The 23979-nt window shown below is 47.3% G+C and overlaps 1 protein-coding gene across 2 annotated transcripts in view; it reads left to right on the top strand.

Moving 5' to 3' along the window:
* NUP58 (nucleoporin 58) overlaps positions 1 to 23979 on the top strand; it is a 429593-nt gene that overhangs the window by 149628 nt on the left and 255986 nt on the right. For both annotated transcript variants that reach the window (XM_078657110.1, XM_078657109.1), the window contains exon 7: positions 5754 to 5778. In XM_078657110.1, the coding sequence (XP_078513236.1) occupies positions 5754 to 5778 (25 nt within the window). The remainder of the gene's footprint in view (positions 1 to 5753; positions 5779 to 23979) is intronic.

The raw sequence follows: 23979 nt of genomic DNA on the forward strand, positions 1-23979 counted from the left end.
AACCCCACTTACCGCCAATTCTACACTTCTGCAGCCTCCGCGGGGCTCCCCCTCGGCCATGGGAGCCCCGTGTCACCAGCACTGCTTCCTCTCCATGGGTGCGTGCGCGGGCTTCCGAGGACGGAAGTCCCGCCCCACGTAAGTCACGCCCCATGCAAGGTTTCTGTTTCGCGCTATAGCCTGATCCGACCCAGGGGAGGGCTCAAGCAGCGTGGAGAAGTATGTCGTCGTGACACAGCAAGGCAGGATTCACCTGCCGTGCCTCCAGAAGGGGGGTGGGGGGGCATATGGCAGCGGGCAGGGCCAGCTAGATCTGCCAGTGGCAGCTTCTCCTGGTGAATTGCATTGGAAATCTGCCTTTATTGTAAATGCCACTGACTGGCACAGGATTCGCAATCCAAAGACGTGGAAATACATTCAGAATATTGTTTAATTGAAATCCGCTCCGTGTGTTATGTTTTTTGGAGCACGTCTCCTTCTGAGGTTATCAGAATTTTGTCAGTGGAAATTCTAGCAACAGTTTTCTTTTAATCAGTAGGCCACAGATAAAGGCAGACCGTCTGTCCATTTGACCTGACATCTGTAACCCTAGGTGACATTGATCCGGTGCTGCCCTGTGAAATTTCGAGTTTTGGTCGGATGATGTTGCTTGATATTTGTGGAGGTTCCTGCGGCGACGTTGTGCAGCTTCTGTGAATCTAGGTCAAATTGGATAAGTGCTGCCAGGTTGTAGATGTGCATGCAGGCCGGGTGCTCCTATGTAGTACTTCTGGATGTTAGCTGGGTGCTCCCAAGTGTTAGTTGTTGATAAATCCAAGTGCTAGTTGTGTACATTGCGGGTACTTCCATGTAGTAGCTGTGACTTAGTGCGGTGATGCTATGTGATAGTTATGTATATTGGCAGGGTAGGCCATGTTGTGAATGTTGGTCCGTTGCTACCATGTGATTGCTGTGGATATTGACAACTGCTGTGGCATTCATAGTTGTGGCTATTGGCCTAGTGGTTACGTATGCTAGTTGGGGTTGTTTGAGTGGTAATTCTATGTAGTTTGAATGTTGGTCTGTTGCTACCATGTGACTGCTGTGGATATTGACAGCTGCTGTGCATCCGTAGTTGTGGATATATTGGCCAGGTGATTACATGTGGTAGCTGTGGTTGTTTAAGGGGAGATGCCATGCAGTTCTGATTGTTGGTCTGATGTTACCATGTTGTTGTGAATGTTGTCAAGTGCTTTCATGTGAGTGTTTGCGGAACAATGCCATGTGATAGTTGTTGAAGTTAGCAGGGAGATTTCATGTTGCTGTGGATGTTGGGCGGGTGCTACATTTGAGTTTTTTTGTGTATATTGATTGGTGCTGCCACATCGTATTTGTGGAAATTGACTTTGTTACTTTGTGAATACCAGGACAATGGGGAAGAGTGCCTGTATTTCTGGATGCTGGTTGTGTACTACCATATGAGTGTGAATGTTGGCAGGATCTTCCATGTATTATTTGTGGATGTTAGCGGGATGGTGTCAAAAGGTAGCTGTGGATGTTGGATCAGTACATCCAAGTGGTACATTTTTATGTTTGATGGGTAATCTCATGTAGTAGTTGTGGATGTTGGCTGGAACACCATGAGTAGTAATTTTGATATTTGTTAGGTGACCGCTTTGTTTTTTTAAATATAGATATTGGTCATAAATCCAAGCATGCCTGTCCTTTTAAGGCCTCATTATTTTTTTTACCTGTGAGAGGTAAAGGGGAGCCCCCAGAGCCGCTCACATTCCCCAGCGCGGCTCGCTGTCAGGAGCGGGGACGGTGGGGCAGGAAAATGCACCCAAGCAAAACTCTATTGCTCGGTGCAGAGCTGTTCTCAGGCTCACTGGTAAGTGGGGATCATTCCCATGGCCTTTGGCAAAATGGCAGGCGGGATCGTCTCAACGCGAGTTTAAGCTATTGGCATTGGAAATGACAATGCCTTTTCATTTATGTTTTAAAAACCAAAACATAAATAAAAGGCCTTGTCATTTGCAAATCATCTTTATACAACAATTCAGAGTTTGATAAAAAATTAATGTAACACATTGTAATATACAATGCCAATAGCTTTAACTTTAAAGCTGGGAGACCTATTGCATTGTAAATGCTTGTTTATAGATTAATTTGACTATCAAGATATTAGTACTGTCTACCATCACTTGTTCATGCTGTGCTTGTAGTGTGTTAGAAATAAATATTGCCTGTCCACCACTGGTTCGTCCGAACCTTCGCTCTTTTTTTGCGTACTCATAATAGCCAGCGTATCCGTGTAGCATAAATGGGTTAGTTTTCCAGGTTTCTTTAATGCTATAATGTGGGGGTTTCCCACTATGGAGTCTATTTGAGCATTTAAGATCTTAGCTCTCAGTCCATTTATAAGTCCCCTGTTGTAAATCGCTTTCTTAAGGGCATTACTCCTCTTTTTCCTCCTGTTCCCTTCGTAATGCCTCAGTGAGATTTGAACTTGGTTCTTACTTACCTTTTGTGCTCTCCTTTTGAACCTCTCCATAACTGTCCTCTCAGACATCTTACTTTAAAGACTGCCTTTCTGGTTGCCACTAGCTCTGCTGGCAGGGTGCGTGAGCTCCAAGCTCTTTCTTCAAAATATCCTTTTCTGGCTGTTCATCTGGACATGGTCGTCCTAAGAACCAGACCTTCCTTTCTTCCCAAGGTGGTTACTTCTTTCCACATTGGTCAAACTATCACTTTGCCCACCCTTTTCCCGCCTCTGCATCTTTCTAAAGAGGAAGAGAGTCTCCACTGTCTGGATCCAAAATGTGCGCTTTCGTTTTATTCAGATCGCACAAAACAATTCTGGGTGGATGACAAGCTCTTAGTCGGCTACCTGGGTGCCAAAAAAGTTGGGTCATGCACAAACGGACCATCTCTCGTGGGTTGATTTGTGCATCAAAGCTTGTTATTGATTGGCAAAGAAGAAACCTCGAGTGGGGCTGCACGCCCAATCCACCAGGGCGACGGCAGCTACTACTGCTTTGGGACATGTTGTTCCTCTCTATTACATCTGTCAGGCAACTACGTGGGCATCTTTGCACACATTTGCAAAGTACTACTGCCTGGACAGCCAAGTCCGGAGGGACAGCTTCTTTGGCCGTTTCTGTTCTCTAGGACTTTCTGGTGTGAACTTGGTTCGTAGACCCACCTCCGGGGTTGGTATTGCTGGGGTATCTATTCACAAGGTAAGGAATCTATAACTAATTGTCTCTTTCAGATGAACAAGTCACTTACCTTCGGTAGCGATATATCTGTAAGAGGCATAGATTAGTTCTAGATTCCTTACCGCCCCACCCATCCTCCCCGTTCTGTGAACTGACTTCTAGGGTTAAGGACTTCCTTTCAGGGCCCTAGTTTTGTGCACCAGTAGACAGTGTCTTGCATTGCTATGCGCTTCTGGCGTGGTATGTTGTGTATAAGAACTGCCGTCCGTGCACGAGGGCATCGTCTTAAGTAGATGCTGCAGCGTCAATCCGGCGACCACGACTCCAACGACCAAAGCAGAGCCGACCGATGCCACCTTTCGACGATTAAATTCTCCGGAGCCAGTCTGACGCCTGGGGGTAATTCATATGGTAAGGAATCTGTAACTAATCTGTTTCTTACAGATATATTGTTACCTAAGGTAAGTAACTTGTTCAATAACAACCATATCTACCTGTTGGATGCTTCCATTCAAAATATCATTTGTTACTTACTACTCTTACATTGGCTTGCACATCCTAACGCTTACATCTCGCTGCAATAGCAGCATGCCTTCAAAATAGATAGCATCTGTACCTTTTCAGAGTACCTTTTTATCAAGGCTTTAATGGAAGTACTTAAAAGGGGAGAGGAGTTGCCCTAACGTCTAGGGCAGTCGACTTCAAATCTGGGGAACCAGGTTCGAGTCTCGGCAAGGACACGCAACATCCTGTGATTCTGGGCAAATCACTTAATCTCCCCTTGCCTAAAAATAACTAATGTGCCCTTATGTAACGCAACTGGTGCTAGTGTAAAGCGATCTGATACCGGGTACCCTCTGGTCAAGTTCGCTCTATATAAAAGTCTGTTAAAAAAAGAATAATAATACTCTGTCAAGACTTACACCTGCTCCAGTGTGGATTCTTAACATTGTCTTTACCAGACTAATCGGTCCATCTTTCGAGCCATTGCATAAATGTGAACTACAATTTCTCACTTGGAAAGTTGCTTTCCTCATTGCTATTACATCACTGAGGAGAGTGGGTGAGCTTCAGGCACTAACCATAGAGGAACCATTTTTCCAACTCCACAAAGTAGTTCTTCGCACTAACTCCAAGGTCCTACCCAGAGTGGTATCTGCGTTTCACATCAATCCATCTGTTGAGTTGCCCGTGTTCTTTCCTCAGCCAGATTCCGTTGCAGAACGGGTTCTACACACTTTAGATTTTAGACGAGCCTTACTGTATTACATAGAGAGAACAAAACCATTTAATCATGCTAAACAACTCTTTGTGGCTTTTGCTCCACCCCACCAAGGCAATCCTATTTCTAAATCGGGTACTGATCGGTGGAATGTTAAATGTATCCAACTATGCTATGCAGAAGCAAAGAGGACTTTACCAATACCCCCTAGAGCGCATTCCACCCACAAGCAAGGGGCTACTATGGCTTGCTTAGGAAAATTCCCCAAAGCTGACATCTGTAAAGCTGCAACATGGTCTACACCGCACACATTCACCAAGCACTCATGTGTAGATATGTTAGCGGGACAAGCTAATGTAGGGCAGGCAGTACTTGAAAGACTTTTTCAGACAACTGCAACAGCTACAGGTTAGCCACGGCTGTGGAAGAATACTGCTGTATAGTCCATGCAAAGCATGTGATCTACAGCTCACATACCTCGAACGGATAATGTTACCCCGCTCAGCCGTCTCCCCGGGTACCTATACCTGTTGCAGTTCTACTTACTTACATACATACGCATGGACATCTCTATTCTACCTTTACTAGCTCCATTCTCACTCTCTGCTGGAAAACAATCTAACAATGGAGTTGATGTCCATGCGCACTATCACCGTAATGAGGAGTCTCCTACCTTGTGACTGGAAAGGCTTCTAAGAAGAAAAACAACTTGTAAACATCCGGACCTAACACTAGATGGCAGGAGTAAGCAAAGCATGTGAATCTACAACTCTACATGCCAAGAACAGATGCTTACTGGGTAAGTAACATTATCCTGTCACCTCATTTTCATTTGCTAAAGGAGCTTTCTCCTTTTATGATAAACTTTTCATCTCTTCAATGATGACAGAATATTCAGGTAGATTGAGCTCCGTGTCTAAGGGCTGACATTTTCCGGTAGTACTGTGTTCTACAAATGTCAATGGGTTGTGATGGGAAGTATCTGGGAGTCCCTTTGACTTGGAAACATGAATGCAGTACATAAAAATATGGCTTAATGGCGCTAACGTCTGCTATTTGGCCATATTCTACTCAGTCTGGGCTTTCTTCATTTTAAAAGGCATTTCTACCTATCTTTCTTTTTTAATGCGGTTTTAACTTAATTGTAATATGTTAAAGGAAGAAAATGCTACCTACTCTAGGCATGTTTTCCTCTTCTATCTCTGTGATATGTTAACTTGTGTTATACTTTATTTTTAATGGAACTGTTGTCACTAGTTGCTTTGTGTTTTGTTGTGACAGTCAACTTTTGTAGATTGTCTCCCTAACATTCATTTGTCTCCCATTTGCAGGTGATAAAACTGGAGTAAGACCAGAGTAAGTTGTTGGTATATTCTATTTTTCTCAACATAGTATTTTTTTTGTTTATAGAGGTAACGAGTATGTAATTACAGTGAAATTGTATGCTCGGGCAACTGAATTTTTGTTTGTGTAGCTGGGGATGCAGCAACCCACCAAATAGTGGATGCAGATTGGGACTTGTCATACAGTAGGTATTAAATGTGTGTGAGATGTAGCTTTTGCAAATGTGGTGGGAAGCGAAAACCTGATTGATTCGCGATTCTGAAGTAAGGATGGCCTTTAAAGTAAACTGTTTACCAGGGATTCTCTGCATTATGAGGAATGTTTTAAAAGATCCTTTTCTTTCCGCTGTATCAGTCATTCAGCATAAAGAAGACCACTTTGCCGCACTGCCATATGCTGTTGGGTTCACCTTGCTGCCAGTGCAGCAAAATGGGGTTGTTTAACCTGATAGACTGATACAGCTGATAAAGAATTCTTGTGACTAGGTAACTCATCACAACTGTTTTTTTCAATACCCGGAGCACAGAAGTAGGCTAATATTTTGGGGTGTGAGGACTTATTAAAAATAAAAGTGTTTCGAAATTCTGTCTCAATAAGACAAGAGACATTGCAGATCGAACTAGTTGTTTATCAACTATGGATCCATCTGTACTGGTTTAGCCACTTTCAAACAAGCCATCTTCCGATGGATAGTTTCCTGCATTAGTCAGAAAGCTAACAAGACACTCAGCTAAACCAAAAGCACACTTAACCAAAGATAAAGCTGCTACAGCTGCTTTGTTAGGAACATCCCTATTCCAGATATTTGCAAAGCACATGGAGCTCTGTCCATACATTTACCAAGCATTACTGCATGGATTCTGATGCTAGGACAGGCCTCACTCACAAATCTATTTGCTTAAGTTTCTGCCTTAGTTCACTCTGTAGGGATGGGCTTGCTTCTCTTTTCAGTGCTTATGTCTATAAATAGAAATCCCCTACGAGAGAAGGAATAGTTTCTTACCTGTAACTCCAGTTCTCTCATAGGGGAATTTCCATTAAAGTGAGACAGAAGTAACCAGAGAACCTATCTATCATCACACATCGTCTCAAAAAAGGACTGAAACAACTGCCACCTGCTTAGCATGATGCAATACTGGTGGTCCCTTGCTTCTTCAAAGGCGCAGTCTCTATTTTTAACCCATATAATGATAGCCTATGGGGCTACACTTCCCTGCTCTCCATAATCTCTTTGCTCTACCTAAGAAGGGTTTGTGAAGATATTTATGCTGTTGTACTGAAACATAAAAAAATTATACATATAGATAACACTCTTGTCCTCGTATTTAAGCTCAAGATGAAGAATTGGCTATTGTAGCCTAGGCCTAAAGGCTGCATAATATTTTCTTTCCTAAGTGACACTGCAGGCCTTCCTGAAGAAAGGCAAACGTCTACTCTCAAGGAGATATATTGTGAAAAAGTACTTTGCGGTCCCCTCACATGGGCGGACTTTTCAGAGGTTAAGACTATAATGTAAATTCACCTACGAGAGAACTGGAATTACAGGTAAGAAACTATTCCTTCTCTTCCAGGGGATCGTCCCTAGTAGTCAAAAGCACTGATTTGTTGCATTGTCCCTCCTGCATGTGGGATCTCGGAACACTTTGCAAAAAAAAATAATAATAATGTGTGTGTGTGTCTGTCTGTGTGTGTGTGTCTGTCTGTGTGTGTGTCTGTCTGTGTGTGTGTCTGTCTGTGTGTGTGTGTCTGTCTGTGTGTGTGTGTCTGTCTGTGTGTGTGTGTCTGTCTGTGTGTGTGTGTCTGTCTGTGTGTGTGTGTCTGTCTGTGTGTGTGTGTCTGTCTGTGTGTGTGTGTGTCTGTCTGTGTGTGTGTGTCTGTCTGTGTGTCTGTCTGTGTGTCTGTCTGTGTGTGTCTGTGTGTGTCTGTGTGTGTCTGTGTGTGTCTGTGTGTGTCTGTGTGTGTCTGTCTGTGTGTCTGTGTCTGTCTGTGTCTGTCTGTGTGTGTCTGTGTGTGTGTGTCTGTGTGTGTCTGTCTGTGTGTGTCTGTCTGTGTGTGTCTGTCTGTGTGTGTCTGTCTGTGTGTGTGTCTGTGTGTGTGTGTGTGTATATATATACACATATATATAGTGTGTGTGTATATCCCCAGCTTCACCAACCGTGAAGCTGGGGAAAAAGGTTATAAAACGGTAAAGACCAGTCCGTTCACTTTCACTCTCACGGTTGCTCACAATACTTGAGTTGCGTGTGGTGCGATTTAAAAAATGTGGGCAAACATAGCCCAGGATTAGAAAGACACTGGGGATTCTTCTTTCGGAGGCCTTTTCAGACAGACTCTACCTCTCCTACAGGGGATTCTTTGTTCGAGGAATGTGGGCTGCTGAATCATATCTGTGCATAGATCGCCGCCTAGTGTTGGGTCCGGATGATTGCACTTTGTTGTCTTGGAAGAGTCTTCGAAGTATCACGAGATAGGTGACTCCTCCCCTGGACTACAGTGCGCATGGGCATCTTCTCCATCCTCAGATTGTTTTTTTCCGCCATTGGGTTCGGATGCAAACTCCTATACTCCAACTCTGAATCGAAAACAAACTTTTCTAAAGGTCAAAAGGCCTTCGACTTTGACGGTATTGTTCTCGTACGATACCTCTCTACTCGATCCAAACTTCCATCTCGAATTGGTCGCCGACGCGGGCCGTTGGGCCTTTTCGACACCACGTGAGCCGACCGTCGATGGAAAGAAGCCCGTTTAAAAGGTGCCCACAATGCCACTCCAAGTTCCCACATACTGATACACTCAGTATGCAACAAGTGCCTTTCCCCAGACCATAGGGAAGAAACCTGCCCAGCCTGCGCCCAGTTTCGATCCAAAAAAACTATACGAAAGCGACAGGCTGCTAGGCAAGAATTGCAGCGACAGGCACCGGAACCGGACAACATCTTCGATGATGACCAGGATCTACTGGACGCCCTAGACTCGGACCTAGAAATCGTCACAGTCGAGGACTACTCTGACTCCGATGAAATCCCGTCGTGGCAAATCGTGAGTACACTACCCCCGACACCAATTAACCAGTTACCAAAGGCTCCGTCGAGGCATCGCCAAAAGGCCTTAGCCAAGATCATAAAAAACTTTCGCCAGACCCGCCTTCCGGCTCTGCTCCGAAATCTAAACCGAAACCTCAGGGCCCAGTGCCATCGTCCCGAAGAAGGTTCAAGAGCCAAAGAAGGTCACCGACCCGAAGGGCGTCGATCCAAAAAAAGGCCGCACAGCCAAAGAGCGTCGAGCCAAAGAAGACTGTCGACCCCCACAAAGGCTCGCCTGATTCATGGCCTTCCCAAGTATCATCGGGCTAGTCCACTGCTCAAAGCATTACACTGGCTGCCGGTGCGAGAGCGTGCCCTCTTCAAACTCGGCTGCCTCACTTTTCAGGCCAGGTCAGGCACTGCCCCTAAATTCATATGCTCTGCTGTCACGCCCTATCTTCCAGGCAGAGAGTTACGCTCTTCTCATAGGGCCCTCCTAGCTACTCCCAGATTTAAAAAACAGAGAGCTGGTGGAGCGAAGTTCGCTGTCCAGGCTCCTGTATTCTGGAACTCCCTTCCTGTTTCCCTCCGCCCTCCTACCCTCAGTTCCGGAAGGATCTTAAAACCTTCCTTTTTACGCAAGCTTACTCTGTCTAACCTCCTCCTACTGCTGCCGCTCACTGCAACACAAATAGCGCCATGAAACCGCTGGGTAAAAGTGCGCTGTACAAATGTTTTTAAATTCAAATTCAAAGGCCGTTCATACCAAAAACGTCGACCCCAGAAAATTGGCCAAAGGGCGCCGAACCGAAGAAGGTCGCCGACCTGAACAAACCTGCTGTTCTGAAAACCGTCGACCCGGCAGACGGTGCCGTACCGAAACCAGAAAAACCTGTCGACCCAAAGATAACGGCTCCAAAGACACCAGTCGATCCAAAAAAGAACATCGACTCTGTGAAATACACTCATCCAAAGAAGCCTACAGAGCACATAAAACGTGTCGACCCGAAACCACTCGTCGACCCGAAATCAGGGCCCGAGCCGAAAAAGTCCAACAAAACTCCGAATGTCGTCGAAAAACCAAGTGTTCCTGACCCGAAAAAGTCTAACACTAAACCCAGGACTGTAGAGTAAGAACTATTCCACCCAGATCCATCAGACGACCAATCTAAAATATACATTAATCCAGAGACTGGTAAAGTTACCATCCTGCATAGGAAAAAGAGGCCTTTGGACTTGGAACCTAATTCACCTATTCCACTGAAGAAAAAGGACTTTGGGACTTCTCCCTCAAGACCCTTGAGCCCTTTTCAACCTATCATGCCTACCACACCTTTTGCTCCTTCCTCACCTTCTCACCACGGGGACGATGAGGGGGACACAGGGTATGAGCCACAGCCTCAATACGATTTCTCACAAGATCCTAACCAAGAGGAACCTTGGGAAGAGCCAACAGACCCTTATGACACCCATCCCATCCCTGATGTACCCACGTACCCTACTAAGCCGTCACCTACTGATGACACAGTAGTCTTCAACCAACTCATAGACAGGGCAGCACATTTCCACAATGTGGACATGCATAGTGACCCTGTGGAAGAAGACTTCCTGTTTGACACATTCACTACTGCAGAAAAAAGTGTCAAAACGCTTCCCATGTTAAAGGGAGTTCTAAAACACGCACCTGACATATTTAAGGATACAACCAGGGCACGGGTAATCAATCCCAGAATAGAAAAAAAGTATAGGCCAGCTCCTACAGACCCTACTTGCATCAAGGGCCAGTTGCCACTAGACTCACTGGTGGTTGCTAACGCACGAAAAAGAGCCAACTCTCAGACAACAGGGGAAGCACCTCCCCCTGACAAAGAGTCAAAAATTCTAGAGACATCAGGCAAAAGGGTAGCTGCACAGGCCTCCAACTCATGGAGGGTTTCTAATACCCAAGCCCTACTGGCTCGTTACGACAGGGCGCACTATGATCAGCTCGAAAGCCTTATGCACCACCTACCCGAGCCTTTTAAAGCACAAGCCAATGATCTCATCCAAGAGGGAAAATTCATATCAAACGCCTCCATCAAATGTGCGCTTGACGCTGCAGACACCGCAGCTAGGTCAATTAATACTAGTGTCCTGCTACGCAGACATGCATGGCTGCGTATTTCCGGTTTTAAGAATGAGGTGCAGTCCACCATTCTTTACCAACCTGTCAATCAAGATTTTCTATTTGGCCCTGCTGTCGACACCATTTTGGACAAAATAAAAAAAGACACAGAAACCGCAAAATCTATGGGTGCATTGCAATTTCTGCAACATAGGGGCTGCTTTCGACGCTCCTCATACAGAGCAAATACACGAGGGAATGCTTCGAAAACATCTGCCCCATACAAAAGTAGCACACAAGGTTCCTTCAACACGAACACAACCAGGGGAGGTTACAGAGGTAACCGTAATAAGGGAAGAGGGCGTGGAGGCAATAACACCTGGGCATCCACTGCCACAAAACAGTGACTTCATTACGCTGCCTCCAGACCACTTAACACCAGTCGGAGGCAGACTACAGCAGTTCCTACCTGTTTGGCACGCAATTACCACGGACAGGTGGGTGAGAGAAATTATCCAGTCTGGTTATTGCCTAGAACTGACTTCTACGCCACCAAACATACCACCCAGACATCGTCTTATGTCCACAGAACACATCACCCTGCTACAACAAGAGGTGAAATGCATGTTGGAAAAGGGGGCCATAGAGCAAGTTCCTTTCCACCAACAAGGGACAGGAGTATACTCCCTATACTTCCTTATTCCAAAGAAGGACGGTTCCCTCAGACCAATATTGGACCTCAGACCCCTAAATCAATATATACTATCGGAGCACTTCCATATGATCACACTACAACAAGTGCTCCCGTTGCTACAGTAAGGAGACTTCCTAGCAAAACTGGACCTCAAAGATGCGTACTTTCACATACCCATCCATCCAGCCCACAGAAAGTACCTCAGGTTCACAATAGGTCAACACTACCAATTCAAGGTTTTGACCTTCGGGGTTACCACGGCTCCAAGAGTGTTTACAAAATGCTTAGCGACAGTGGCGGCACATCTCAGGAGGCAACACGTCCATGTGTACCCTTACCTGGATGATTGACTAATACAAGCAAAATCGTACCAAGAGTGTGCAGCACACACGTCCCAAACAGTCCAGTTGCTACATAGCCTAGGCTTTTCAATCAACTGCATAAAATCGCATCTGCAACCTTCCCACGTACAGCAATACCTGGGAGCCACTATAAATACCTCAGTGGCAAAGGCATATCCAAACTCAGCAAGGATAGCCAACATGCAGATACTCTTTCGCAAATTCCTGCCACAACACTCCCTGCCAGCTCAAGTCTTCATGCAGCTCATAGGCATGATGACCTCCTGCATATTCATTGTCCCCCATGCCAGACTCCAAATGCGCCCATTACAGGAATGCCTAGCACGGCAATGGAACCAGGCTCGTGGACAACTAAAAGACCTAGTGTTGGTAGACAGTCGCGCTCCCAACTCTCTGCAGTGATGGAACCCACAAAACCTTTCCTAGGGGCGACTGTTCCAAGAGCCGGTTCCACAACTAGTACTAACAGCGGTCGCATCACTGACAGGCTGGGGAGCCCATCTCCTTCAATGCACAGTACAAGGGCTCTGGACAAACAAACAGAAAAAGCTGCATATCAACCAACTAGAGTTGCTAGAGATATTCCTAGCCCTGAAAGCATTTCAGAAATACTTGTACAACAAGACGGTGTTGATCCGGCGGACAACATGACCGCAATGTACTATATCCAGAAACAGGGAGGAACGCACTCTCCACAGCTGTCCCATCTGGCACAGAGCATATGGAAGTGGGCGATTCCCCCCAAAAATGTTCTCCTCGCAGAACACCTTCCAGGGAAGGACAATCAGAGTGCCGACCTGCTCAGCAGGTACAACCAACAAATACATGAATGGGAGATTAACCTCCAAGTTCTCCAGCCATTCTTCGAAGAGTGGGGTCACCCAGAGGTAGACCTGTTTGTCACAAAAGAAAACTCCAAATGCCAATACTTTGCCGCCAGGTTCCCACATCCATTGTCACTGGGCAATGCGATATGGATGAACTGGTCAGGCAAATTTGCGTACGCTTTTCCCCCAGCACCGCTGATCCCGCTGGTGGCACGCAAACTGCGGCAACACTCACTCACACTAATCCTAGTTGCTCCCACATGGGCGAGACAACCATGGTACACAAAGTTCCTGGAACTTTCAGTAGTTCCTCATCAAAGACTGTGCCTTGCTCCCCATCTTCTAATTCAGAACAATGGAGAAATAAGACACCCAGATCCCAATCAGATGAACCTAGCGATCTGGCTCCTGAGGTCTTAGAGTTCGGATACCTTAACAGACTGCATGAACATCATTAGGGAGGCAAGACGACCAACCACACGAGCGTGCTATGCAGCTAAATGGAAGAGATTTGTTATTTACTGCAACAATAACCAAATCAACCCATTAGACGCTTCCATACAAAACATTATATGTTATCTGCTGCATTTACAAAGATGTAACTTAGCATACTCTTCTATACGACTACACCTTGCTGCTATAGCAGCATACCGTCAAAACAGGCAACACCTTTCACTGTTTAGAGTACCAGCAATCAAAGCCTTCATGGAGGGTTTAAAAAGGGTGATCCCTCCAAGACACCCCCCTTCCCCAGTCTGGAATCTAAATATAGTGCTTACCAGACTCATGGGACCTCCTTTCGAACCTCTACACTCATGCGAACTACAATTCTTGACGTGGAAGGTTGCATTCTTAGTTGCCATTACCTCACTCAGAAGAGTGAGCAAATTACAGGCACTAACAATTCAAGAACCTTTCATGCAGGTACATGCTAACAGGGTGGTTCTTAGAACCAACCCTAAATTCATGCCTAACGTTGTATCCAATTTCCATATCAATCAAGCAATTGAACTGCCGGTATTCTTTCAAAATCCACAGTCCGTAGCTGAGAAAGCCCTACGCACACTAGATGCAAGAAGAGCTCTACTTCGTTATGTGGACAGAACTAAATCATTTAGAAAAACAAAATAACTATTTGTTGCTTTTGCACCACAACACAAGGGAAATCCTATTTCAAAGTCCGGAATAGCCAGGTGGATAGTTAAATGCATTCAAATATGTTATCTAAAAGCTAAACGCACTTTAACCGTCCACCCTAGAGCACACTCTACACGGAAAATGGGGACATCCATGGCTTTCCTAGGGAATATTCCTCCACACGTTCATTCAACACTACTGTGTAGACGTGCAAGCAAAACAGCAAGCTGCTGTAGGCCAGCCTGTCCTCCAAACTCTTTTCCAAACTGCTGCAGCTGGCACAGGTGGCAACCGCTGGAGGAGATACTGCTATTCAGTCTGTGCACAGATATGAATTCAACAGCCCACATGCCTCGAACGGAATATGCTACTTACCAGTATGCATCTGTTCATGGCATGTAGGGCTGCTGACATTCATATCGCCCACCCTCCTCCCCGGTGCCTGTCGCGGCTGCAGCATTATCTCTGGCATGGCCATCTCTTACTTTCCTATCTCCATCTCTGCCACAATGCTGAAAAACAATCGGAGGATGGAGAAGATGCCCATGCGCACTGTAGTCCAGGGGAGGAGTCACCTATCTCGTGATACTTCGAAGACTCTTCCAAGACGACAAAGTGCAATCATCCCGAACCAACACTAGGCGGCGATCTATGCACAGATATGAATGTCAGCAGCCCTACATGCCAAGAACAGACGCATACTGGTAAGTAGTGTATTCCTTTTCTTTCTGGGATGTGAGAAATGTAATCCGGAAAGAGGCGATCTTTCAATCTAGCCCCATCCTCCACCACTCCAACTCTAGGAACCCTTGCCTGCTCCACTGCAACAAGGCTGCCTATTACGGACTTCTAAAACTGAGCAAAAGTAATCTTTGAATCTAGAGAGCAATCCTTGAATACAACAAAAGCGTTGAAGGTTGCCAAATGAAAAGTCAACTTCTTATACCAAATGTATGACTATCGAACAGCACTGTAAGGCTCCAACCTCTGATCTACTCTATCTACACCACCCATTTGCTTATTGTAGTCTTAACAGGCACACAGGCTTGTGGACTTCAGCAACCTGACCCCAAACAGTCACAGGTGAAGTACTTTCATCATGAATGGTTCCCATCATGTGGACATCTCTCCTGTCTGAAAAATGTACTGCTAGAAGTTAATCACTATCCAAGGCACTGCACTGTTCCTCTGAAGTTTATTTTTACATACAAACTCTTTTGAGTAGCCTATACCATTAGAATAGATTATGCCACATACATCAGTTTCCATTCTTTGAACAACTGCACATCAGTGTAGATGTTATGTACATATAAATGGTGACCTTCGTTAAAACGTCCATTACCAAGTTACCACACTACTTTTTTCTCTGACTTCAGAAGTGGACAAACAACCAGGGGGTGTCAGTAGAATAATCCATACTAGTGTACACCTTGAAATTACAAACCTTTCCAGTACTACTCTCTCAGAATATACATCTCAATTTATAACATGCCTTCCTGCTAGGAATGTACTACCTGAAAGCCAAATGGCCCTTGAACACGGCCTACAACTCATCCCAAACCTTGTCTTTCCTTGGAACATAGATCTCTGAAAAGCGTTCTACAAAATGATCAGGGACAGGCTGAATCTTGAAGAGACTGTGACAATCAGGGTGATATTGTGGCAATGCTGAAGCGTTATCAGCAAAATACAGCATCAGAAGCAGAAGCGAATACCAATCACAACTCATGGGTGCTGGAAATATGGCCGTGACCTCAAGGGACTAGTAGAACGGTATGAAGGCAGCAACAACTTTCTTATATATCCCATCAAATAAGTTTGACCCCAGAACTACTTCAACTCAGCCAGATTTGTGGGAGTCCACCGGGTAGCTCTAGAGTGGGGCACTATTGTCCCTAAAATACTGTTCAGCATTAGACAGTGGATTGGCGACTGCGCCAACACCCTCGCCCCGCTCAAGAAACACTCCAACAGCCACGCCAGCAAGAGCCACCTGGTTCACCTATGAGCTTCAGACCTCCAAACGCGCATGCCGGCAAATTGGAGAAGATATGGCTCCACGAATGTAAACCAGACAACCATGCAGCCCACAAGACGCCACCCGCAGACATCACCACCTCATCAGATAAACCAAGAGATCCTCCTTCAAAAACCGCGTGGACAACAACGCACACGACAGCAAAGAGCTCTTCAGCATCGTAAAGGAACTCTCTCCAACCCCAGCGATAACTCCGACATCCCGCCCTCACAAGAACTGTGCAACTCACTAGCCATCTTCTTCCACCGCAAGATCGCTGACATCCACGACAGCTTCAACACCACGACCACCCTAACTACGCCAGACTCCACCTCCCCTGTGAACACCGCCAACCGCCTGACCTCCTGGTCCAACGACGACGAGACACGTAAGGTCATGAAGTCCATCCACTCAGGATCTCTGTCAGACCCGTGCCCACACCACGTGTTCAACATTCATCAAAGCAGACGCAACCATCGCACCCCAACTACGGAAGGTCATCAACATCTCCTTCGAAACAGCGACATTCCCGGAAAGCTGGAAGCACGCCGAAATCAACACCCTCCTCAAGAAGCCCAAAGCGGACCTCAAGAACTTCCGGCCTATCTCCCTGCTCCCGTTCCCTGCACAGGTCATCAAGAAAATCGTCAACATACAATTGGCCCGCCACCTGGAAGACAACATCTTGGACCCGTCCCAGTCCGGATTCAGATGCAACCACAGCACCAAGACAGCCCTCATCGCCGCCACAGACTACATCAGGCACCAACTAGACAACGGTGAAACATCAGCCCTCATCCTACTGGACCTGTCAGCCGCCTTCAACACGGTATGCCGTTGCACTCTAAAGACATGCCTCCTAGAAGCCAGAATCCAAGAGAAGGCCCTTGACTGGCCACGTCCTTCCTCTCAGGCAGAACCCAGAGAGTCCGCCTCCCACCCTTCCGATCCGAAGCCACTGACATCATCTGCCGCGTCCCCCAGGGCTCATCCCGACGCTGTTCAAAGTCTACATGGCCCCTCTCGCACCCGCCATCACGACCTCAACATCATCTCCTATGCCGACGACACCCAGCTCATCCTCTCCCTCACCAAGGACCCACACACCGCCAAAACCAACCTCCACAAGGGAATGAAGGCCGTCGCCCACTGGATGAGGAGCAGCAGTCTGAAACTGAACTCTGACAAGACGGAGGTCCTCATCCTCGGACCCACCCCCTCAGCCTGGGACGACTCCTGGTGGCCGACCACAATGGGAACAGCACCAACACCCACTGACCATGCACGCAACCTAGAATTCATCCTAGACTCCTCCCTCTCTATGTCTAAACAGGTCAACGCAGTCTCCTCCTCCTGCTACAACACCCTCCGCATGATCTACAAGTGAAATCTGACAAACAAGAAGAACGGAGACACAGGCCCTCGTCAGAAGCATACTGGACTACGGCAACGCACTCTACGCAGGAATCCAAGCCAAACACCTACGACGACTACAACGCATCGAAAACTCGTCCGCCCGACTGATCGTCAAAGTCCCCCGCCGCAGCCACATCACCCCCCACCTGAGAGACCTACTCTGGCTCCCCGTCGACAAGAGGATCACCATCAAGCTTCTCACCCACGCACACAAAGCACTCCACAACGCCGGGCCAGCCTACCTGAACAGCAGACTCAGCTTCCACACCCCCACCCGCCAGCTCCTCCAGCCTCGCCCTCGCCGCTGTCCCCTGCATCCAACGTACGACCTTCGGCGGCAGATCCTTCTCCTTCCTCGCCAGCAAGACCTGGAACACCCTCCATACCCACATACTGCAGACCCAAGACCTTCTCACCTTCAGAAGTTTCCTCAAGACCTGGCTCTTCGAATAGTAGCAGGCTACCCCCTCCCTCCCCCCTCGCAGCACCATACGACACTCACGGGTAAGTAGCGCGCTTTACAAGTACTCTGATTGAAATTAGCCTGGTTGACAATATAACCCAAAAATACATCATCCATAAACAATTATAAGGAATTTATCGATAATGTTTTCAGTATTGACTCTACACCATGCAACACCAGTAAAGGCAGGTAACACAGGCTGGATCATGTTTGGGGCAACCAAGAGTTCAGCACTTACAATGGGATGCCTTTCAGCCTTAGGCTGCAACCCAGATTACTCTTGCTGCACTATCATCATATCTGTGTCCGCCTCTAAAAGAGGCACTTCCTCCTCACTGATAGTGGCTTCATCATGAGACAACTCCTCTAGGACAGAAAATTCATTGCCCGAACGTTGGACTTTGTCCTGTTCCTCAGATGCAGAGTCATTGTCAGAACCATGGTCAGAGGTAGATACGAAAAGCAAACCAACAACCTGCGGTTAGACATTATCCTTGCTAATAAAAGTAACACAACAAATAAGTCAACAATAACCAACTCTGTAAAATACGTAATAAACTGTGGCTTTATCAAATAAAGTAAAAATACTGGAATTTAGTAATCTGGATGGAAAAGTCAATCAATACAAAACATACAAAGACCTATGTACTCAAAATTGATACCTCTCACTTGCCAGAGACGGCAAGACTGTGGATCAACTGCACCAAAGAAGTCTCACTGTAAAGAAAAGGAAGAAAAAAACACATTGCACATATCACAAGGCAGTATAGAACGTGTACAAATCAGTACGTTACTTTGAAAGACAATAACTCAATAAGCTAAAGATTCAGACGTTAGTACAGCAGTAAAAAAAATAAAAATATATATATATACAAACAGGCCAAGGATAGTGGGGCGTTGCTTGGTTTGCCAAGATGGCGGAAGCACTCTAGCAAGGCTCCGCCATAAACCCTAATTATCTGGCAATATCCTGTTACCCACTGACCATCCAGAATCAAAAGACCCCCTTCTTCCCCCTCCACAGTTGCTGTCCCAGCTTGGTTGTGTATCGGGCGCTGTTTACCTGACCCCTGGACCCAACCCTGCAATTCCCGACACGGCCTTCTCCGGATGTGACTGCTGCAGCCTGGTGCTTAAATGTGATATGAGCGAGTGAGACCATCGCACCAAGTGAAGGGCTACCTGGAAGCCCTATAATGGAATTCTCTGACCGCTGCTCCTGATGCTGCTGATCAGATTGCCGCTTCTCCCTGGAGGACGTGTGGCTTTACGTGATGAGATGGGGGGTGGGGGGAGGACTGGGGTTGGTTTGCACTCTGTACAACCTGCCTGGTTGACCTTGTGGCACATCCTTGCCTGGTGCCTGTGACTGTGCTGCATGAGCAGCTGTGCCCTCGTGGAGCATAGCGCAAGCCGGACTGCGGGCTGAGCCCAGGCGCTGGTTCTCGGTCCTGCCCATATGCGAGGCGGCCGTGAGGGGATATTCCTCCACTTGTAACTGCAGCGGTTGGCTTAGGGCACATGTTGGAGGCCTTCTGTGATGAGACTGTGCACTATTAGTGTTGCTGCTTGGGACACTGCCCCCTTGTTCGATACTTGGGGATAGTGCTACCAGGGGTTCTCGGAACCCAACCCCCGTCTCTTTTCCCAGTGAGCTATGGCCCCAATGGATTGAACCTGATCCTCGCTTCGGTGGGCTTCTGAGAAGCTGGGTTATAGGCAGGTAGTGGAAGCTGCTTGAGAGAAATAATCCAGACCTGCAATGACGGCCTGGCAACCTATATTCACTGTACGCTGACCCTTCAGTGGTGGCTCCCTGGCCTCCTGTACCTACATTTACTTCATAATTGCCATATAAGGATTCCCCAGTCTGGGTTCCTTGTCTGTGGCTAAATGTTTGAACTGTGCTCCTGCGCTTCTGATCGGATTTGTGCAAATTGCGGGCTGCTCGGGCTATGGTACCTGGGAGAACGACCCAGGCATTAACAAGCGGGCCCTGAATACGACCGGAATAGAGGGCCTTGACTCAACCACCATGCCTGGGTGCACCACTGAGGGCCCATATTGCCCATCTGTTTAATTACAGGGCAATCCTGTAACCGATGCGAGTGAAGTACACACCAAATTCAAAGGTCACTTAATTTCTATTTTCCCGGACTATACTTTGAAAATCCAAAACCAACGGAAATCTTATCTGGCAGTCAAAACAAAGACTATGTGGTCTTAATCTACGATTCAGCCTGATGTTCCCGGCAAAGTTCTGAGTAATCCATCTGGGAAAGGTACATTTTTTCTTTACATCATTTGAGGCCAGTGACTGGGTGGGTACCTTTACGGGCTCCCGTCTTATAGGTCAGATCGGTCTGGGATGTTGACCCCAAATGAGAAATGAAAGTCGACACGTCAGTGGAGGCAAGCTGGGAGAAGTGGACATGCTGGCTCTCTGACACAAATGGGACGTATTGTGGTATGCTCAGATGGTAAAATGAGACACCGAGGCAATGCCAGCAACCGGTGACTCCTGATTGGACAGACGAAGTGGCCCAAGTATGGCACAGACATTATGTCAAGAGTTGCTCAGTGGGAGACCCTTTGGGTCCGACCTTACAGGCCCCTACTCAAGATTTAAGTAATGTGGGACCATTTCATGAGTTGCCAAAGTGTATAATTGCTTGGCAGCCTGTGCTGACTGTGTTTCTCGCATGATAGAAATATGAGGAATGCGCTCATCTGTGTCTGAGGGTAGGGTACCAAGGGTGTCACTGCAGTATGTTAGTTTCTTACTAAGCTGGACGGGGTACGGTGGATAGTCTATAGATGTAGGGACCAGGAATCTAGAAGCTGTGCTGGATTGCAGGTATTTCCCCCTTGCGACTGCTACAGAGTATGGATCTCTAGCATAGCGTATTACTTGTTCATTATTTGTATTCCTGGTTTGATCACAAATAGGATACTGGGTATAGGGAGGGAACTGAGGTTCATGTGCCTCTTGCGGTTAGGCATGGCAAGTTTGTGGTGCTGCCCAAGGGGTGGGGGGAGTTGGGGAAAGGGGTAGTTCTGTTTGATACAGTTTCAAGGGGAATGTGGCAGCTCATGTGATTGGATGTTTCGGTGTGTGGCATGGTGGTGGTTGTTTTTTTCAGACTTTGTGCCAAGCCTGTATGGCATAATGATGGCTGATGCACATTTACATTCCTAACATGGAATGTCAGGGAACTGGTGCACCTTGAGAAAACGGTGGAGAATGTATGCATACCTCAAATGATTTCAAGTCTGTGGCCGTTTTGCAGGAAATTCATGTTTGGAGGGAGATTTCATTCCCAGTTTACGTAGACGCTGGAGGGGGCAATTATTTGCTACGTCATACTCTGGTTATGCACTGGATGTTTTGATTTGGGTGAGGGTCGATTTGTTGTTTTGTCTGAAGTCCTGGTTGGGCGGGAGATACTTTGTGAGTGTGTACGCTCCTAATCTGGACTGTCCACGCTTCTTCACTGACATGACGATGGCCGCCGCCCCGTTTCTGACCACTGACATGATACTGGTGGGTGATTACAATTGTGGGCTTAACGGGATGTTAAATCGTAAGCCCCCCCCAAGCCCCCCCCCCCCCCCCCCCCCCCCCCGACTCCTCCAGGAAAACACAGAACCCCAAATGACTGGCAAGCTGTGTAAACTGATGCAGGGCCTAGGCCTGTTGAATGTGTGGAGGGAGAGACATCCAAGTTACAGGTACGACTATTGCATTCTTACCTCGGGGCTTGCTGAACAAGTCTGAGAGGCTGCCTACCTGGTGCGATATATATCCGATCATTCCCTGCATCTGGTTGGCCTCGTGAGGGGACTATGGTGTTTGTGTTCCGAGGCACTGACGGACCAACCGTTTGCGCCTATGGTGCAGCAGGAGCTCACTCGTTATTTCCAGTAGTACTGGGGTAGTTAAAGGAGCAGGGTACACAATTGGGATGCAATGAAGGTGCTACTCTTGGGGGTGGGAGGGGGGGAGGGGAATGTCTGCTTACACTGCTTATGGGTAGAAAACATTTTCTTGTCATTGATGGGGTGCACCTGGCGCAACCCCAGAAGTTTTAAGAGCGGAGAAGCACCTGTAGTACTGTATTCGATGACTTGTACAGTCTAGAAAAACAAACGTACACTGCATATCGGCAGAGATTGCATGCCAAGGGGCATAGGATTGGAGCCATATTGGCATGACTGATGAGTCAGCATGAGTCTTGTGAGCCGGTTTTGGCCTTATGGTATAGTGGAAGTAATTAGTTAACTCACAGGCAGCTATAAATTAGGTGTTCAAGATTAGTCTTGAGCGGGTGTACACAAAGAGGGACCAGATCGGATGACCTGGGGGTGGACTTTCTGGCAGATTTGAATGTCCCCATGCTGAGGTCAGAAGACCGGGAATCGCTTGATGCAGACATAATGAAAGATGAGATACTAGCATCATTGAGACTTTCGGAAACAGCAAAAAACCCACGGTGAGATGGCTTTCCGGCAGAATGTTACCATAAATATGCCAGTGTGGTGGCTGATGGGCTACAGGAGGCGCACCAACGTGGATGCCTCCTCGGTACTATATGTGAGGCGCTTGTGGTGCTGGTGCCAAAACCAGGCAAGGTACTAGTGGAGGTGACGTCTTATTTTAAATGTTGACATAAAAATACTGAGCCGTCTTGGCTGCCAGACTGCTCCTGTATCTGCCTACCCTTATCAGTGCTGGGTCATCTCAAAGAGCAGCATCATGTATAATTTGCCCGGACTGTATTGTGTTATCCGTGCCCCTAGTCTACGGGAAGGTTCTAATGCGCTAGCTTTCCTTGACATCGAGCAGGCATTTGATTCGGTTACATCTGACACGATACTCATTCGCGTTGGATTCCGAATAATACCTACAATCCGCCAAGATATCAATCCGCCAAGATATCAATCACAGCGCGTCAGATTTCGCCCTTTTTTACTGAGGAGCCAGTGCCTTTACAAAGACTGGTTGCTAGATATGACAGGGGGATGAAAAAACATAGCACATAACCTATAGGACCCTACGAGACGACTTACCCGAAACCGCCTCTAAGCACACAGTAGCTGGGAAGAGGTGCTCGGTGATGTGTTGACGCCACTGGATTGGCATAGGGTGCACATGGAGATGTGCACAAGGAGCTCAAAGGTGCCCTTTAGGCGCGTATAGTATAATTACGTACAACAGGCATACCTCTCTCCTAAAACCTTTCACGCCATTTATCCCTCCCGGTCAGACAGGTGCCCTTGGTGTGGTGCAGCAGAGGCGTACTTTATGCATGTAGTGTGGAGTTGTGCGGTCCTGGTGTCTTATTTGAGGGAGGGAAGTTGTACAAAGTATGAAAATGGCAACGGGATGATAGGTCACAGGCACCCCATGTGAAATATTGCAGGGCTTAATTCCAATCCCCCTCGCCCCAGGTTGTCGTTTCCCACCTCTAGACTACAGAGGACCCCCTGCATTCGCTGGGGTTCACTATCAATGTGCTGCAGCCACACCAAATTCCCTCTCAGAAGCTCATTTTCTTCGGAGCAGTTCTGGATACGGAGCAGTTTCAGGCTTATCCTCCCGAGCAGAGAGCCCGGGATATTTGGGCTATGATACTGATGTTTCATCCTCTAGCCAGGATGTCAGTGAGACTGACCTTGAGGCTTCTTGGCCTCCTGCATCCTGCTGGTGGATCATGCCAGGTGGCATATGCGTGCTCTGCAGTGGGACCTGAAGTTCCAGTGGGCGCAGCATCAGAGGAATCTTTCCGATGTCGTCCAAAACGTGGAGGGGGCTGCAAGTCCGTTGTAGTGGTGGCTCACGAACCAGGACTAGGTCAACGGCAGATCCCGCTCCCTTCCCCAACCAGAATTCACAGTAGTGACGGATGCGTCACTCCTTCGATGGGGTGGCCACATGGGGGATGCGTAGATCAGAGGCCTCTGGTCTCAGGCGGAGTTCGGGCTCCACACCAACCTTTTGGAGCTCTAGGCGATTTGTCTTGCACTGAAGGCATTCCTTCCTTTTGTCAAGGGAAGAGTAGTGCAGGTGTTCACGGACAACACCACCGCCATGTGGTACTACAACAAACAGGGCGCTGTGGGGTCGTAGACCCTCTGTCAAGAGGTTCTTCACTGTTGGACATGGCTGG

The sequence above is a fragment of the Lissotriton helveticus genome, chromosome 8 (genome assembly GCF_964261635.1).
Source record: "Lissotriton helveticus chromosome 8, aLisHel1.1, whole genome shotgun sequence".
NCBI classification, from domain to species: Eukaryota; Metazoa; Chordata; class Amphibia; order Caudata; family Salamandridae; genus Lissotriton; species Lissotriton helveticus.